Raw genomic sequence first — 18849 nt, forward strand, 5'->3', positions numbered from 1 at the left:
AATAGAATTAACAAAACATTAAATATAAACTAAATACAATACTGTACTGTACTGTACTGTATAGTATACTGTACAATAATAAATAAAAAACAATAGAATACTGTATTTTAACTTTGAAGTGTGTATGTCGTATTACCGTCAGCTTTGTTTACATATCAAACAGCTGATTGTAGAGGCAGCCGCTGATGACATGCCATATTCTTTACAGTGTGTATTGGTTCTAATGCCTTCTTCATGTTTCATAATAATTTCTGCACTGTATATTATCAATATGTTAACTAAATTTCAGAATGACCAATAAATTTAATGTAAAAATGCAAAAATATTCAAGAGGCCAACAAAATCGATGTTCACTCCACTGTAAACAAAGTTAAACTGAGAAGGGTTGTTGGGTGATTCAATCAGCTGATGGGTGCACAAAAACTGTTCCCTGTACTGTCTATATTATCAATATGTTAACTAAATTTCAGAATGACCAATCATTTTAATATAAAAAAATGCAGAAATATTCAAGAGACCTACTTTCTTGATATTTACTTCACTGGAAACGGATGTAAACATAGAACCAATTACAGTGATCCCTCGGTTAACGAGCGCCTCGGTTAACGAGATTTCGGTTAACGATTTACCTTCCATAAGATTCTTAACTTTGATTAACGAGTAATCCCTCGATTAACGAGTGTTTTACGAGCCGACTTCAACATGTTTTTGCTTGCATTTGGCGGTCCACCAGCTGTAGTACAGTTAACCCTCACTTTAGGCGGTCCCGCATTCCGCGTTTCCACGTTAACGCGGTGCCTTGCCAGAACCTCACGTGCTCACATTACGCGGTACGTGAACCCCATTACGCGGAGAGTGTCCGGCGCGACGCTATTTTTAGATTCGCCCCACCCGCCACCCGCCCGCCTGCCTGCCTGCTTCTCCCTCCTCCTCCCTCCGCTTGGGCAAGCGGCGCGGTAAGGTTGCGCAGTGTGTGTCTTTGTTGCGTTATCACTGACGTCATATGACGTATCAGACCTGTGATTGGCCATGCATCCCTACCCCTCTCTGCTGCTAGCTGTAATTGGCTTAAAGTATTATGACGTGTCCACCCGGGGGAGGGAGGGAGGGAGGAAAGACGATCCTTGACCTAGCCGCGCCAGTTTCATCCCTCAAGGCCACTCCGTGTAAACGCACATCCATTGTTCCGTAAAATGGCTTCCGCCGGACCACCACCCCCAGAGAGAAACCTTTCCTTACCTGGACCCAGCGGCACTAAACCAAAGAAGACACGACGTTCCTTAAGCTACGAGGTGAAGTATAGCATCATCCAAGAGTTGGAGAAAGGAACAAGGCAGGTTGATTTGGCGCGCCAGCATGGCGTGAACGAATCTACGATCCGGACTATAAAGAAGGATTCAGCCAAGATAAAGGAGCACATGAAGATCACAAAGTCTACAGGTGCTTCTATGATCAAGTATTTTCACAACCAGGTGCTTCTCAAGACAGAAAAATTACTTGTGAGGTACTTGGTGCGTCAGGCGCGACGGAACATGGCGGTCGACACGCGCTCTGTTAAGGACTACGCACGTGAACTGTACATGGCAGTGGCACGAAAGATGGGAACTTCAGAGCCCAAACCCTTTAATGCTTCCTCTGGGTGGTTACAGAGGTTTAAGATCCGGAACAAGATCACCAATATAAACATTGGTGGTGAAGAAGCGAGTGCTGATCGTGCTGCGGCTCGGGAATTTCCTCCGTTTTTACGTGAGATTATGGAGGAAGGACAGTACAGTGACGACCAGGTGTTTAACATGGACGAATCTGGTCTTTTCTGGAAAAAGCTACCTTCCAAGTCCTTCGTTGTGAAGAATGCCAGCAGGATTCGGGGCCGGAAAATGCAGAAGGAACGCATCACCGTCCTGTTTACCACCAATGCCTCCGGTACCTGTAAGCTCAAGTTATCGGTGATCCACACAGCCCGCAAGCCGCACGCCTACAAGAGCATGGACCTGACCAAGCTAAATGTCCACTGGCTGACCGCACGTAAGGCATGGATGTTCTCTACACTGTCCCTCTCCTGGTTTGATGACTGTTTTGTTCCCGATGTAAAGAAATTCTGTGAGCGACAGAATGTCCCATTTAATATTTTGTTGCTGCTGGACAACGCACCAGGACACTCGCCCCTACTGTTAGATCGTCACCCCAACGTAAAAGTGGTCTTCCTTCCTCCCAACACTACGTCTTTAATCCAGCCCATGGACCAGGAGTTGATTTGCAATGTAAAAGCTGCATTCTCAACAACAAAATTCCAGCTCCTGAACGACTACACCAACACCAGGGAAGAGTTGCGTAACCTGAGTGACACCACCACCGATAGCAAGAGCGAAGAAGATGAGGATCAACAGTTAGAACAGCAAAAAATACTCTTCAAACAATTCTGGAGAGTATTTAACATCAAGAAAGCTGTGGACTTCTTGGTGGAGTCATGGGATCAGCTGTCTATTGCTACAATTCGTCACGCATGGAGACATGTGTTGCATGGAATACCAGGTGAGAGGAGGAGTCAATCTGTGACTGGTGAGGTTCAGAATGTTGCAGTAGCAGTGGACCTTGCCAGAGAAGCTGCGCAGACTGTTACAGTTCCAGGCTTCTCCGAGACCACCAACGACGACATCCTGGAGGTGATCAGAGATCCTGAAGTGACTGCCGACGAGATGTTGGAAGAAGAACACGTCAGTGAAGAGGAGGAAGAAGGTGCGTCAGTCTCCGAAGAACACAATTTAAGTCATAGTGATATTAAGGGTGCCATGGAGTGTGCAGAGAAGATGAAGTCCTTCCTTTCCCGCGACAATGACGATGACCGCTATGAAGTCTTCCATAACCGGCTGGTGCAGGCTATGGAGCCGTACATCAAGGTGTATCACGACAACATCAACGCCAGCCGTCAGCAAAGCATAACAGATTTCTTCACCCGCAACCCACCACAGCCAGCCCAAGCCAGTGATAGTGACAGTGAAGTTGACTTTGAGGGATTTGTCAGGGAAGCCCTGACAACTGTAAGTGACAGTGATGGTGATTCACCTAGTAATGGTGATTCACCTGAGGGCCAGTAATCTGCCCTCTGCCTCGGAACCAGCCTCCATCCCCGTATGCCGACCCATCTCTTCTACTACCGTAAGTGTTACACCTAATTTTTAGTTTTCTAACCTTACCTTTATTTTTCCTATGTTAACCTTTATCTTTCCTAACCTAACCTCTTCTATATTACTTGTTTTTTCATACCATCATAAAGTTAAGATAAAATTTTTACTACAACATAGTTGTGTGTCGTCAAAAAGTGGAGTTTGGGGATCGGCCCGGACTCCATTTCAATTAATCCCATATATTATGTTATTCACTTTACGCGTTCCTCACTTTCCGCGGTACCCTCCGGGTTACATTAACCGCGTAAAGTGAGGGTTAACTGTATTAGTCCGCCAATACAGTAATTGGTTTTAGGGCTTAAATTCCTTACTATTTTAGTAAATATCAAGAAGTTTATACTGTTCAATAATTTTAAAAGTTTAATATTAAGTTATTAGTCATTTTAACAATTATTGAACATAATTGAAGGTAAAGAAACTAGTTTCTGGCGTGCCATCCATCCTGTTAACACACCAGACAGGCGTTAGTCTCTCTCTGTTTTCAGTGGAGGTAACATCTTGCTTGAGACTCTCTTCAACTAAACACTTTTTTTCTGTGTTTCCAAGCAAATTATTGGTCATTTTGAAATTTATTTTACATATTGACAATATATAATGCAGTGCAGTGTTGATTTAAAGAAAATAATCTTGAATTACACCAAGAGAACTAAAATTTTATGGGTGAAATGGTGCCATGGGGTGACTTCTCTTCCACCCCAAAGCCTTCTCGTCTCCCTTCTCCTCCACCCCCATTCTAATTCCCATCATCATCATCCAGGAGCCTTCTACATACACACCTCAACGTAAGTGTATTTTTCTACCTTTTTTGTTGAATTTAGGCAATTTTCGGTGAGCTAGAACCAATTACCCAAAAACCCATTGAAACAATGGTTTCGGTTAACGAGCAACCTTCTGGAACGGATTGTGCTCATTAACCGAGGGACCACTGTCCTGTATTGGTGGACTAGCTGAACAGCTGATCAACTGATGCGCACAACAAAACGTGTTTGCCGTAAGGATTTCGTTAATCGAACTGTAAACCCTTATGGTAGCTAATTCGTTAACCAAAATTTTGTTAATCGAACCTTTCGTTAACCGAGGGACCACTGTATTTTGGTCGTAAATACGAATGAAATAAGGACGTAAATTGAATTGAGTCTTAAATTAACTTGGGTTTTAAATATGAAAAGTTGTTGGTCGAACCATTGTTATCGGATGCTTTACTGTAATGGGAAAATCCTCACACAAATAATCAGTATCAAGACAACAAAATGTATTAAAAATGTGAGTCTTCCCTCAAGTCAACTCCGTGCTGTGTTGTAACTTCAAAGCATGGAGTTGACTTGAGGGTAGACTCATATTTTTAATACATTTTGTGTTCTTGTTTCTGTTTAGTGTATTTGTAAGAGGATTTTCCCATTATTATTTATGTGTATGTGTTTTGTGTGTGTGTCTACACACACACACACATATTCAATACAGGTAAAAGAAATTTCTGTCTCTAGAACGAATGGCTTGCTGTCCCAGCCGCAAAAATGGCAGCAACTTTAAAACTACCCTTAGACATTCTTGGGTACATCCAGGGTGTCTTTAACAAATAATCGAGGTACTTGAATAAAAAATCCGTGAATTGTTAGGTCATGCTGTACTCGAAAAATATAAATTTCTGACAAACAAAATAAAATAAATTGTTTTGTTTATTTTTCTTTCTTCCTATGGCTCAATATATTTGTATGTTTTGGCGATTTCTAAATATTAACCCAAGTATTTAAAGTCAGGTCCTAAGTTTGTATAATATTCATATTTTTACATGACAGCTGCCACAACAAATCCCAGTACACCTGTCCTCGCTGCAATGTTCCATACTGTTCTTCAAAGTGCTACAAACACCAGAGTCATGTGCAGTGCTCTGAAGGCTTTTTTGAAGAGATGGTGAAAGCGGAGGTAAGAAAGCTGTTACCTTCTACCTCTGTTGAATGTTAATATAAATTTCAGTTCATGCACACTTTTTTATGTGAGCATGTAAGTATATTTTTTGCTGTAGGTATTTAGTTTCTGCACCGTTTTCTCCTATGATTTAACCACTCACTGTTTATATACCAGGTACTGTATCCACCAATCTCTTCATCACCAGCTTCTTTTGTTTATGTTTTACATTCTGATAATATTCATGCATGTTTTACTATCCTCTGTGAGTATTTCACATATTCCAACAGCTTGGCAGTGGAACAGTATCAGAAGAATCGCGCCAAAAAATGATGGAAATCCTTCAGCGAGTGAAGGCTGGGGAATCTGGACTAGGTGAAGATGAGGATGAACCACTTGATTCAGATGATGATGAGGATGAGGAGGATCTGAATGTTAGAATGGCAGGTATATGCATTCCACATTTATCATGCAGTAGTCATTTTTTTTATAGTGACTGTAATGTCTCTCATCTTTCTCTGAATCTTATGTCAGCCCTTTGAAATGTTCTTATTTACTTGAGTTCTCCCTGTACAGTGGTCCCTCGGTTAACGAACACAATTCGTTCCAGAAGGCTGTTCGTTAACCGAAACCATTGTTTCAATGGGTTTTTGGTTAATTGGTTCCAGCTCACCGAAAATTACCTAAAGTAAAAAAAAATGCAGTAAAGTACACTTACTTTGAGGTGTGTATGTAGAAGGCTCCTGGATGATGATGCTCATGTGAATTTGAAGTGGGAGGTGGAGGAGGAGAAGGGAGAAGAGAAGGAAGTGGGGGTGGAGAAGGGAGAAGAGAAGGCATTGGGGCGGAAGAGAAGTCACCCCATGCCGCCATTTCACCCATAAAATTTTAGTTCAGTTGGTGTAATTCTAGATTATTTTCTTTAAATCAACACTGCACTGCATTATATATTGTCAATATGTAAAATAAACTTCAGAATGACCAATAATTTGACTGGAAACACAGAAAAATGCGTTTATGTTGAAGAGTCTCAAACAAGATGTTCCTACCTCTGAACCGATAAACAAACTGACACCAAGCTTGGTGTGTTGAGTGGCTGTTTGGCGTGCAAAAAACTAGTTTCCTGTACAGTCTGCCCTTAACATACGCGGGGGTTAGGTAACAGAGATACCCGTGACTGTTAAGAACCCGTGTATTTTTGCTGCCCCCCTAAAAACACCCCTGGCCCCCCATGTCCTTATTTACTGTATATACCTGTGTGTAGTTCGAGTTTTTAAGACCAAATTTTTTGGCAAAAAATTGGGGGTCGACCTCTAAACGGGTAAGAGTTTTGTTAGGTTGAAAAATATTTACCAGTAACTACCAGTAAACAATGGAAACGACGCACCACCAGCTGTGAGTGTCGGTACAGTTGCCAGGGCAGATCTCTTGCGTCATCATAGCAAGCCCAAAGTAGCCAAATGCATGGTATGGTAGCACAGGACGATGTAAAACATAAAGTATTCATTTTTTAAAGTTTATTTACAGATTCAGTGGTCCCTCGGTTAACGAGCACAATTCGTTCCAGAAAGTTGCTCGTTAACCGAAAAATTAGTTAACTGAAACCATTGTTTCAATGGGTTTTTGGGTAATTGGTTCCAGCTCACCGAAATTACATACAAACTAAAAATAAATGCAGTAAAGTACACTTACTTTGAGGTGTGCATGTAGAAGGCTCCTGGTTGATGATGATGATGATGGGAATTAGAAGTGGGGGTGGAGGAGAAGGGAGACGAGAAGGCATTGGGGTGGAAGAGAAGGCACCTCTTGCCGCCATTTCACCCATAAAATTTTAGTTCACTTGGTGTAATTCAAGATTATTTTCTTTAAATCAACTCTGCACTGCGCTATATATTATCAATATTGAAAATATATTTCAAAATGACCAATAATTTGACTGGAAACACAGAAAAAAGCGTTTATGTTGAAGAGTCTCAAACAAGATGTTCCTGCCTCTGAACCGGTAAACAAACTGACGCCAAGCTTGGTGTGTTGAGTGGCTGTTAGGCGCACAAAAAACTAGCTTCCTGTACTTCAATTGTGTTCAATAATTGTTAAAATGACTAAAAAAATTAATATAAAACTTTCAAAATTATTGAATAGTACAACCTTCTTGATATTTACTAAAATGGTAAGGAATTTAAGCCCTAAAACCGATTACTGTATTGGCGGACTAATACTACAGCTGGTGAGCAGCCAAATGCAGGCGAAAACATGTTGGGAAAAATTCGTAAGGCATTCGTTAACCGAAATTTTTTCGTTAACCGAAGTGAAGAAACTTATGGAAGATAATTTGTTAACCGAAATTTCGTTAACCGAGGCGCTCGTTAACCGAGGGATCACTGTACATAAATTTGAAACCAATCTTTGTTAATTAAATTTGAATCAAAATAAAACTACGATACTGCATTTCTAAATACCGGGTATTTTCATTAAGATATTACATCACAAGTATATTTTACCTTAACTGTGACTGAATGAATATATTCTCAGAAATAAATATGGAAATGTAATATTTTTGCTGAAATGACGTACATATTACAGTGGAAATTGGGATAAAATCAGGACGAAAACAATGACTTTCGCTTTCTTTCGTTGTTCAAAAGATTTTACCGTAATCGCTTTTCGAATGGTTTTCAGTTAAAAAACTGTTGTACTGTACTGTATTACAATAATATTCTATCCTATTATTACTCTCATAATCCCACAACTGAAAACCATTCAAAAAGCGATTACGGTAACATCTTTTGAACGAAAGGAGGCGAAAGTCATTGCTTTCGTCACAATTTTATCCCACTTTCCACTGTAATACGGACTGTACGGCATTTCAGCAAAAATATTACATTTCCATATTCTCAGAAATAAATAGTAGTTTTGTTGAAACGTAATGTACGGTATTTAATATAAAAATGCAAAATGAGCTATAAAAACAATTAATACTGTACACCCGTAATGTACTGGCTGGCATCTCCACTCGTCCCCGTCTCTGCTCCCGCCTCCAGCGTCACCATTCCTACCCGCTCTATCCCTCCGTCTCCACATCGTCACTACTGCCGACAACAAACACAAATGTTTTGTGAATATCTGCACCTCCACTTCCTATGTACAGTACTGAACTGTACTGTGCTGTGCATTTTTACAAACAATAAACATAGCAAGAAAAGCTATATAAAAAGAGATAAAAATTTCACTTTACTGTACCGTACCTATCCTCGGAGACAAGACGGGGGTCATCGTCACTCAATTCCATAACGGGTGGTGAAGTGGGGGCGACGGTGGATTCAGCTGCTTCCTCACTGCCGCCAGTGATTGATGGTGTTAAACCTCTCCTTCGGCGATCAAAGAACATGGTGATGGGGAGTTGTCGTCTCTTTCTTTTCATTTCTTTCATGATGTTTTTGTATGGAGCAAAAACGTCATCCATCCCTCGCATGAATTTCAGGGCACGCACCATGGAGGGGCCATACTATAGGCCATGTTTTTCAGTGCCTCAATATTCCTGGTCATCTCCCCCAACTTCTCCAACGTTATTTCTTGTTGCTCTTCCTCATCCTCTTTCCCTTGCGCTTCCTCTTCCTTGCCTGAGTCTACTAAATCCTGTAGATCCTCCTCGGTCAGCTCAGTGTCGTGCTCTTAAATTAGCTCCCTAATCTCGTCCTCTGCCATGTCCTGGAAGCCTTCAGCAGCCACTTTCCTTGACAGTGCCAGGGTCTTTCTCACCGCCTCTGCGATGGCTTCGTCAGGAGAAAATCCAGTAAAATCTTTCCCACATTCAGGCCACAGTGATTTCTAGTAGGCATTCACTGTCTCAGGCTTCACATCCTTGAACGATTCAGCCACCACAGATACGCAGTTGGCAATGTTGAAGCTCTTCAAGTACTGAATCACATCCAGGTTTTGGTCATGGTCTAAGGCTGAGTGCAGTCTGGCCATCACACATTTACTGTAGTTAGCCTTGACCGTCTTGATAACTCCCGGGTCCATTGGCTGGTTAAGTGCAGTGGTGTTGGGTGGAAGGAACAACACCTGTACCTTTTCATGCAACACCTCCACTGACTGTGGATGACCGGGAGCATTGTCGAGGATTAGCAGGATCTTGAACTCAAATCCTTTCTGGTGCAGGTAACGTTCAACCTCTGGCAGGAAACAATGGTAGAACCAGTTGAGAAACAGTTCGCTCGTTGTCCAGGCCTTCATATTGTGCATCCAGAAAACAGGCAGCCTGCTCATGTCGCGGCGTTCGAATGCACGCGGTTTCTTAGACTTGTATATGAAGCCTGGGCGAATGAGGTGACCTGCGGCATTGCCACAAAATAGCACGGTGCACCTGTCTTTGGCTGCCTTGAATCCTGGTGCACGGCGTTCATCTTGGGCGATGAAAGTGCGCTGTGGCATCTTTTTCCAGAACAAACCTGTTGGAAAAGAAAATAGTACACCCTGTACTATTATACATATATGGTACCAAAATCGGTATAAAAATATAAAAATATTGCAGCACTCTGTATGGTAAATCACTACGGAATAAAAATATAAAAGTTACTGTATAAAAATCAGACACATTTATCCCGTTTTCTCTTACAACACAATACAGTACGTACAGTACAACAGGTATTTGAGCATTTTTAAGGTTAAATGTACGGTACAATAGTAATTTATTGTCTTACCTGTTTCATCCATATTCCAACTTGCTCTGGCTTGTATCCCTGCTCCTCGAGTATTGCTTTCAACTCTGCTGGGAAAGCTTTTGCAGCCATGGTGTCTGCTGATGCACCCTCCCCAGTCATCTTCACATTCTTCAGGCCGAATCGACGCCTGAAATTGTCAAACCACCCCTTGCTGGCTTGGAAAGGTGTCGGAGGTGTCTCAGGTGTGGGGGTAGCAGCACTGGTACTGGGCACGGGTTCCTCAGCTGCAGGCGTGAAGCGTGTGTGTAGAGATTTAGCTTTCTCCCGGATAAGGATATAACACTGCTACACCTATCCGGTGCTGGTCCTCTATCCACAGAAACAAGGCATTCTCCATCTTCACCATTGCCTTCTCCCTCACTTGGCTGACATGCTTAGCACTGCGTGGAGCACTGGCACTTACAGCATCACAGATATCCTTTTCCCTTTTCTTCATGGTACGTACCGTGCTTTCATTCACGTTGTACAGTCGCCCCACAGCAGTGAACGACATTCCCTCCCTTAACTTATTCAGCAACTCCACCTTCTCCTGCAGAGTCATCACTTCTGTCGCTTAGGGGTGGCTCCAGCTGGTGTCTTTGATGCTCTTTAGGGGCCATGGTAAATGCGGGTAGCAAGGGTAGCAACTACAATTCTGATGTTAACACAAGCGTGGTTACAGCGAGACTGACTGAGTGACGGAGCGCGGAGTGGCGGGGTGGGGTGACGACGCGCTATGTGTGTGTGTGAGGTTGTGGGAGCGGGCGGTGTCCCATGTTCGGTGCCGCGCGCAAGTTGAATGGCACGCGATTTGAATGTACTTCAATTACTTCAATGTACAGAATATTCCTCCGGTGGGCCAATCCGAGTATTTGCAAATCCGTGTATGCTAAACCCGCGTATGTTAAGGGCCGACTGTACTATTAACCGACCTTTTGGATTATCCGTTGGCCCCTTCCCTCCCATATGAGGTCGGTTAATCGAGGTTTTACTGTATATGTGAGGTATGTGTGTGTGTGTAGACACACACAAACACAAATGCACAAAACACATCCAAATAAATAATAATGGGAGAATCCAATCACAAATACAGTCATGCTCCGGTTAACGTCCTAGATACGTTCTTGGAAACGTGACGTTAACCGAAATGGACGTTGTCCGATCAGCACATAAACTTTTTATTTATACCTACGTGTATGTGGAATACTATATAAGTACATATACACTTTTACTCTTAAATCACTACTGTAATGTGATACAGGTGATTAATTTTTATCTCTTGTGCAAAATACATAACGTTTATATTAAAATTATTCACTGTTTTACAAGGATTCCAATCACTCCAAGCAGATGGGGGGGAGAGAGGGTGGGAGCGAGCAAGGGGGCGTGGGGGGAGGGGAGGTAGTACGTTTGACAGGTGGCACAGGCCTAGGTCTAACGCGTGTATATTTATCAGTTCTTAGGTGACTAAGCTTCTCTCTTATGAAAAGCCAGTGAAATGACCTGGGTGAATATAATTAACATAGCTGGGATTCTTGTAACATACTGATTAATTTGAATATAAACATGCTATAATTTGCACTAGACAAAGCAATTTTAGTACCGTAATCAAATTAGTACATGTGCACTCCAGCTTTGCACTAACGTCATTTATTTCTATTACGTTTCTGTTAGTATGGTGTGTGCATGTAAATGGATGAAAATAAATGAAGAAATCTATGTAAATCTACCCAAAAATACAGTTGAAAAACTTTTTTATAAAATGTACTACAGTACTGTACACTAATGTACAACAATTTTTATCTCTTGAGCAAAATATATGACGTTTATATTCAAATTATTGGCTCTCTTGCAAGGATTCCAGCAATGCAAATTATAATCTCCTAACTTTAGTCTGAGATATTATATAAGATAAAAACTGTAAGCCTAAAAGCCTGGCTGCGGGGGGGGACTGACGGAGCCAGTTACGCCACCCAGCGAGGGGTTGGGAGGGTGGGGGGGGTTGCGGTGATAAGTTTGAGGCGAAGGTCTCTGTGTGTTTATTTAACAGTCCTACTAAGCTTCTCTCATTTTAAAATGCCAGTGATATGACCTAGGAGAATATAATTAACATAGCTGGGATTCTTGTAAGATACTGATTTATTTGAATATAAACATGTTGTAATTCGCACTAGACATAAAAATTTTAGTACCGTAATCAAATTAGTACATGTGCACTCCAGCTTTGCAATAAGGTCATTTATTTATTTTACGTTTCTTTTAGTATGGTGTATGCATGTAAATGGATGAAAATAAATGAAGAAATTTAGTAAATCTACCCAAAAATAGTTGAAAAACTTTTTATAAAATTTACTACAGTATTGTACGCTAATGTACTACATTTTTTATATCTTGAGCAAAATATATGACGCTTATATTCAAATTAATCTCTGTCTTGCAAGGATTTCAGCAATGCAAATTATATTATCCTAACTTTAGTCTGAGATATTATATAAAATAAACATAAAGAAATCACCAATCTTTTATTTTGGCACACGAGGGTGGTGGGAAGGGGGGGAGGGAGGGGGCGGGAGGTGAGGTGACAGAATGTCTGGCGTTTGTTTGTTTATTTATTTGAGATAAGATTTCACAGTTGGCGCTGAAGGCCTGCCTGCCTGTTTATTTATCATTACTTAAGAGTGACTAAGCTCTTCTCATAATTTGCCATCCTAACGACCTGGGTGAATATAACTTACATTGGAGGGATTCTTGTAAGATAGTAATTTATTTGAATACCTGTATAAACAAGCTATATTTGCAATAGACATAACAATTTTAGTACCGTAATCATTTAGTACATGTACAATACAGGTTTGCACTTAGGTCCATTGTTACTGTACAATATTGACTAAATTCACTAGATAACGTACGTCTGGCCACACAATCTATAAGAATACGCGATGCATACGTGACTGTGCCCGCTCTAGGTCCATTTCGGTTCGCTAGGTCCCATTTTTTGAATGTTTTTTTTTTCAATTTAAATTTTAATTGTTTATTCCTTGATAGAGAAAGCGGGATCCTAGTGCTGCCACTTGGTACCCCTGTACCGTAACACCAGAAGCAACTGGCGAGTGTCACAAGTATATACAGTACAGTACAGTACAGTCATCCCTTGGTTATCGCGCCTAATTGGGACCCCGCCGATAACGAAAGTACAGAAACTATGGGATTTATTCTAATTGGTTCAGGCACCCAAGACCCTACCCCAAGTTTCCCATTTTACGACCATTTAGACCCACTAAATATATATACAGTGAATCCTCACTTTATGCGGTCAATTGAACCCACGGAGGCCCGCGTAAAGCGAGAAACGTGTAAAGTGAACAACATAACATATGGGATTAAATGAAATAGAGACCTGCAAACCCCCAAACTCCACTTTTTCCGACACAATACCTATGTTCTAGTAAAAATAACATCTTAATTTTATGATGGTACATGCACACAATTAATACTTAAGAGAAATAGAGAAATACAGTCGCCAAGTTAATGTCCATTCAAATAATGGACTCAACTCCCTCCCCCTCTTCTCACACTCGCTGGCTCATCCCTCTCTGAGAAATGTTTGGGGGAAAACCACTAGATTTTAAGGTATAGTAATAAATAATACCTCAAACTAAAGTTAGGATAATATAATTGACATTGCTGGATTCCTTGTAAGACCAGGAATATTTTGAATATAAATGTCATATATTTTGCACAAAAGATAACATATTTACTCAGAGTAAACAAAATACTTACATTAGATCTAAAATTTGTATGTCTAATGCAAAATCTATGATGTTTATATTCAAAATGATCATCAAATTGTAAGAATTCCAGCAATGTAAATTATATTCTGGCCGGGTAATTTGTATGAATTTTATGAGCTAAAACAAATATCTTCAGTTAATAAAAAAAAAAATATTCTTCACGACACTATCTGTCAATCAAAGTACCCCACCTTGCCTCCCCCCCCTCTTCCAACCTCGCCAGATGGTCGGTCGGTCCCTCCCTCCCACCAACCCTCCCTACCAGAGAAATGTTTGGGAGAAACCAGAATATTTACCTTTTTAGTAATAAATAATACCTCAGACAAAAGTTAGGTTAATATATTTGACATTGCTGGATTCCTTGTAAGACCAGGAATATTTTGGATATAAATGTCATATATTTTGCACAAAAGATAACATATTTACTCAGAGTAAACAAAATACTTAAAGTAGATCTAAAATTTGTATGTCTAATGCAAAATCTATGATGTTTATATTCAAAATGATCATCAAATTGTAAGAATTTCAGCAATGTAAATTATATTCTTGCCCGGTAATTTGTATGAATTTTATGAGCTAAAACAAATATCTTCAATAAATACACAAAATATACTTACCGAAATACTATCTGTCAATCAAAATACCCCACCTGCCCCCCTCTTCCCACCTGCTCCCTGGGTCCCTCCCTCCCTCCCTATCCCTCACCCCCACCTTCCCTCCCTACCAGAGAAATGATTGGGTTATAAAAGTATATTTACATTTTTAGTAATAAATAATACCTCAGACTAAAGTTAGGGTAATATAATTGACATTGCTGGATTCCTTGCAAGACCAGGAATATTTTGAATATACACTTCATATATTTTGCACAAAAGATAACATATTTGCTCTGAGTAAACAAAATACTTGCATTAGATCTAAAATTTGTATGTCTAATGCAAAATCTATGATGCTTATATTCAAAATGATCATCAAATTGTAAGAATTCCAGCAATGTAAATTATATTCTGGCCGGATAATTTGTATGAATTTTATGAGCTAAATAAAAAAATTATACTTCGCCCGCGTATATGAGTAGATGCACCGCGTAAATTGGGAATTCCGGTTCTGGCAGGGTACCGCGTAAATGTAGAAACGCGTAAAGTGAAACCGCGTAAAGCGAGGGTTCACTGTATAATGTTATGGTAAATATCATAAACACACATAGGCATGGCTAGGTTTATTACAAAGTGATGAAAAGGGTACGCTTAATACTGTAGTCCACAAAACATTTAGCTATCCTTTTTTTATTTGGTCCCCCGTCATACGAGTCCGTTTTCTCTCACATCAGGACGCCTGAGTCCTCCGTTTTCTCTCTTAATCTTAGAGTGCACCAGAAACTTTACTATTTTTAGTAATGCCACTGAATTTGAAATTGCAACCCCAATTGCAACTGGGTTTGCAATTGTTGAGGCAACTAGATATGTCTGATTACAGCAAATATGTTATTGTCAATTTGTAGGTGAAAGATTTTATCCTCAATAGATGTAGGTTAACATTTCACCTGTAGGCAAATGCTTAAAAAAGCCTGTAAGGAAGCATATTCCTTTAACACATAATATCTGACCAGTATGGGGAGGATCATCGTGTGTCTGTCAGGGGGTCGTGGAGTGGTGGTCCAGCAGGCGTCACCTTTTTTTTTGGGGGGGTGAGGGGGCATTGACGTATATGCGATCGGACGTTGTTCGGTCGGGCGTTAACCGGCGCATGACTGTAATCAGAAACAAGACAAGAAAATGTAGAAAAAATGTGGGTCTACCCTCAAGTCAACTCCATGCTTTGTTATTAAAGTTGAGTTGGTTGGGTTGCTTTACGGCAATTTTTTCCTCTTAAAAATTACTGTCTCTAGAACAAATGCATCTGAGTGCCAACTAGGTTGATACATAGATTAAACCTTCAGAATTTGTTTCGTAACCACCTAGCCAATCCAACATGAAGGATGTCAGTAATTGTGGTGTAATACAGTATTTTTTTTCACTATGTTTGTAGGATGGTGTGTGCATGTAACTGAGTAAAAAATAAATGAAGGTTACATATATCTACCCGAAAATACAAGTTGAAAAAAGAAACATAACACCTCACAGCTTGGCCCAGTAGCCTAGTAGTTACAATGACAAGTCTAACCTAGCTACAATGCCATGGTTAATCACTATTAAGCACTATTCTATCAGTAAACATTAATAATAACAGTAAATCCAGTGAAATATGGCAGGGAGCGAGGAGATTTACAACAGCAGACAACTCGCTAAATAACAAACGCAATCACTCACTCCCCTTACCGCTCCTGTTGCCAGGCGCACGTATGGGAGAAATACATATTTTGAGTAATTTGAAAATGGTATGGGCTCAGTGATAAACAAATTATATAAACCATGTGTTTTCCTTTGATAACATATAAAGAAACATACTGTATTACCATTTCTAGAGTGAATGAATTAATATTCCCACAAACAACAGCTGACAACTCTGTTTTAAAAAATAGATTAACACTCACCATTCCATGCTGGCTGCTTGTGTAGAGCCCGTTTTCCTCTCTCCCCTGTCAATGATGTATATCATGATGAAAATGATGAATATGATAATGTTGATATTGATGATGAAGATGAAGGCAGGGGAGTTTTAAGTGTTCCTCATCTGCTTCAGAAAAGGAGGAAGAGGAGAGCGGAGGGAGGTCAGAGCTGGGGGATGGCAGGAGGAGGGTCGTTCATGTCAGAATCACTGTCAGGAGGAGGAGATGCACGAACAGGAGGCTGACGCTCTCTTACAGGTGTAGAAGGTGTAGGGCTTGGAGTGGACAAAGGCAGGCAGAACATGGTGATTGGAGGCTGGTGGGCAACCTGGCGCTTGAGTTCCTTCATTACGGTATTTCCCTGGAAGGAAGCAGGAGCTGCTCCATCCCTCTCTTGAAGATGACTGATCTCTTGATATAGGGATCGGTCTCGAAAAACATGTCCACGAGTGCTCTACTAGCCAGTAAGCACCTGTTGAGGCTAGTGACGGTTAAGGTAGGCACCTCCTCCACTTCACCTTCTTCCTCCTCATCCTCACGATGCTGCTCCTCGACAATCTTTGCCAGCTCGTCCTCAGTGAGCTCTTCCCCAGTATGACCCAGGAGCTCCACTTGCACCTCTTCCTCCTGAAGGTCGTCAAACCCCTCACCTCCCACTTGATGGGCAAGCTGGACAATGTGCTGCACATCCTGGTCGACTGTGGGGAAGCCAGCAAAACTGTTCACCACCTCTGGGCACAAGGCCCTCCAGCAAGAGTTAACAGAGGGCTGTGAGGTCATCATGGCACTGCTTGATGAAAAAGATGCAGTTTGCGATGGAGAACTTCTTCCACATTCCCCACACTGACTCAGCACTATCCCATGTGTTTTTGTCCAAGGCCTGCCGTTTCCAGCTGAAGGTGAGGGCCATGTACTAGGCCTTGAAGACAGCGATGACCCCCTGATCGAGTGGTTGGAGCAATGATGTTGTGTTCTTGGGCAGAACTACCAGCACTAGCACCACCTTTACCACTCACCTCCCCTTCACTTTCGCCACCTTCCTCAGCATGGAATCAGTCATACAGGACCTTGGCTTTGTCATGGATAAATTTCTGGCAGTTTAAGTCCTCAATCTAGATGTTAAGGGCTTTCTTTATCATAGCTGTATCCCTCACAATTAGCAGCAACCTTGGCAGAAGAGGGGACACTTAGAACAACGGTATTACGACTCTCCCTTTCTTTTTTTGTTGATGTAGCAGACAGTTGACTCATTGATGCCATACTCCTGGCCACCCGTGGCCACTCCTAACTTTGTCCAGCAGCTGTATCTTCTCCAGTAGGGTCATGACTTTTTCTCTCTTCACTTGTTTGGGCGCCTACCCACGGCTGGATAAAGGTGGTTGAGGGTGTTTGGGAGCCATCACAAACACGAGGAGCACAGTTGTTAAGAGAACAGAATAGCACACGCACGAGAGACATGTGTTTATCCCAGATTAAGGCAGAGTGAACAAGTGGGCCAGCCTCCTGGGTCAACAGAGACACCTTGGAGGTTTGTGAGAAAATTTTGACCCCTATTTATATAACTTGTCTATGGTAAAATTGTTTTCACTTAACGTCGTTTCACTTATAACCGTGGTTTTAAGGAACCTAACAAGGACGGTACTGGGGGAATTGGTGTATAAAAAATGTATGAAAATTCATAATTTGATGGTGATTACAACAAGAAAAACTAATGATAATCACTGAAATCTGGATCAGTGTGAGCATTGAGTTTACAGAGAGATTCGGTCACTTTCTTACTTATTATAATGGGTCTGTGGCCAACTGAATAACAAGAAGTGGTTCAACATGCTGGTACTTTAATTGTGAGGTCTGCCAGAATTTTTTTCTTCAGCAAACGTGCTTTTAAATGGGGGTTGCCGGTCAATGGAATGCAGGATAAAGGAGGGTCACCCTACACTGTATATAAATTCCTAGTGCAGCACTACAATTATGTGCATTTTGCTTACAAATAGACATGGACAGTACCTTGCATTGGAAAAGAATATTGCTTCCACCAATCAACCACAATGTAAACTGACTTGAGTGCAGTATGTAGATGGATGCAATGCAGGCATGTGCCATTGCATTAGGATTCCCGTTCTACTACTAAACCATGGTAAACGGCATTTTCTTGATATTTGCTGCTGTTTGAAATAAGGAAGTACTTAAATAAAAACACTTATTCTTGAAAGTATTTGCTTTCTTTCAGTTCTGTGAGATATACACGAATTCTGTGCAACTTTACTTATGGGGAATCAGGGGCGCACCCAGGGGGGATTCCTGGTTGCCCGGAACCCCCCCCCCCCAGTTATTATTCCACATTTTGGAAAACCCATGCTGGACCCAGCCACTCCCCACCTACACCCACCCCTGACTCGGCTAACCCCAATTTCACATTTTGGGATTTCCACTCATAGTCACTCCTTTATCTTCCTGAAGGTTGGGTCACCTGACCTCACCTCAAGGAAATTTCCACCACTGCAGCCACGCCCTCCCACCTTAACTTAATCACGGAATCCCAGTTGAGTATAAGCTGTTGGTGCAGATGAATCTATCTTCAGTCTTCTCATCTATATTTCAGCTCTGTTCATTTTTATTTTGAATTGTGAAAATGAAGATTATATGCCTGAGCCCTCATCATCAAGACTATTATCTTCTGTGGCCATCAGAACATTTCTCTGCGAGGTCACAGAAAC

General features: G+C 41.2%; 2 protein-coding genes across 2 annotated transcripts in view; one reads left to right on the forward strand and one right to left on the reverse strand.

Moving 5' to 3' along the window:
* LOC121879207 (zinc finger HIT domain-containing protein 2-like) overlaps positions 1 to 5647 on the forward strand; it is a 35697-nt gene extending 30050 nt beyond the window's left edge. Inside the window, exons 2-3 of the mRNA XM_042385803.1 lie at positions 4982 to 5108; positions 5381 to 5647. Coding sequence (XP_042241737.1) covers positions 4982 to 5108; positions 5381 to 5632 — 379 coding nt within the window. The 3' untranslated portion in view covers positions 5633 to 5647. The remainder of the gene's footprint in view (positions 1 to 4981; positions 5109 to 5380) is intronic.
* Positions 5648 to 8918: 3271 nt separating this feature from the next.
* Positions 8919 to 10250, reverse strand: LOC121879205 (tigger transposable element-derived protein 1-like). Its single transcript, XM_042385802.1, has 3 exons — positions 10176 to 10250; positions 9794 to 9941; positions 8919 to 9541 (listed from the first exon to the last, which is right to left on the reverse strand). Exons 1-3 carry the CDS (start codon positions 10248 to 10250, stop codon positions 8919 to 8921), a joined length of 846 nt encoding a protein of 281 aa, XP_042241736.1.
* Positions 10251 to 18849: the final 8599 nt, after the last annotated feature.

Source organism: Homarus americanus, unplaced genomic scaffold (genome assembly GCF_018991925.1).
Source record: "Homarus americanus isolate GMGI-L3 unplaced genomic scaffold, GMGI_Hamer_2.0 scaffold30895, whole genome shotgun sequence".
Lineage (NCBI taxonomy): Eukaryota > Metazoa > Arthropoda > Malacostraca > Decapoda > Nephropidae > Homarus > Homarus americanus.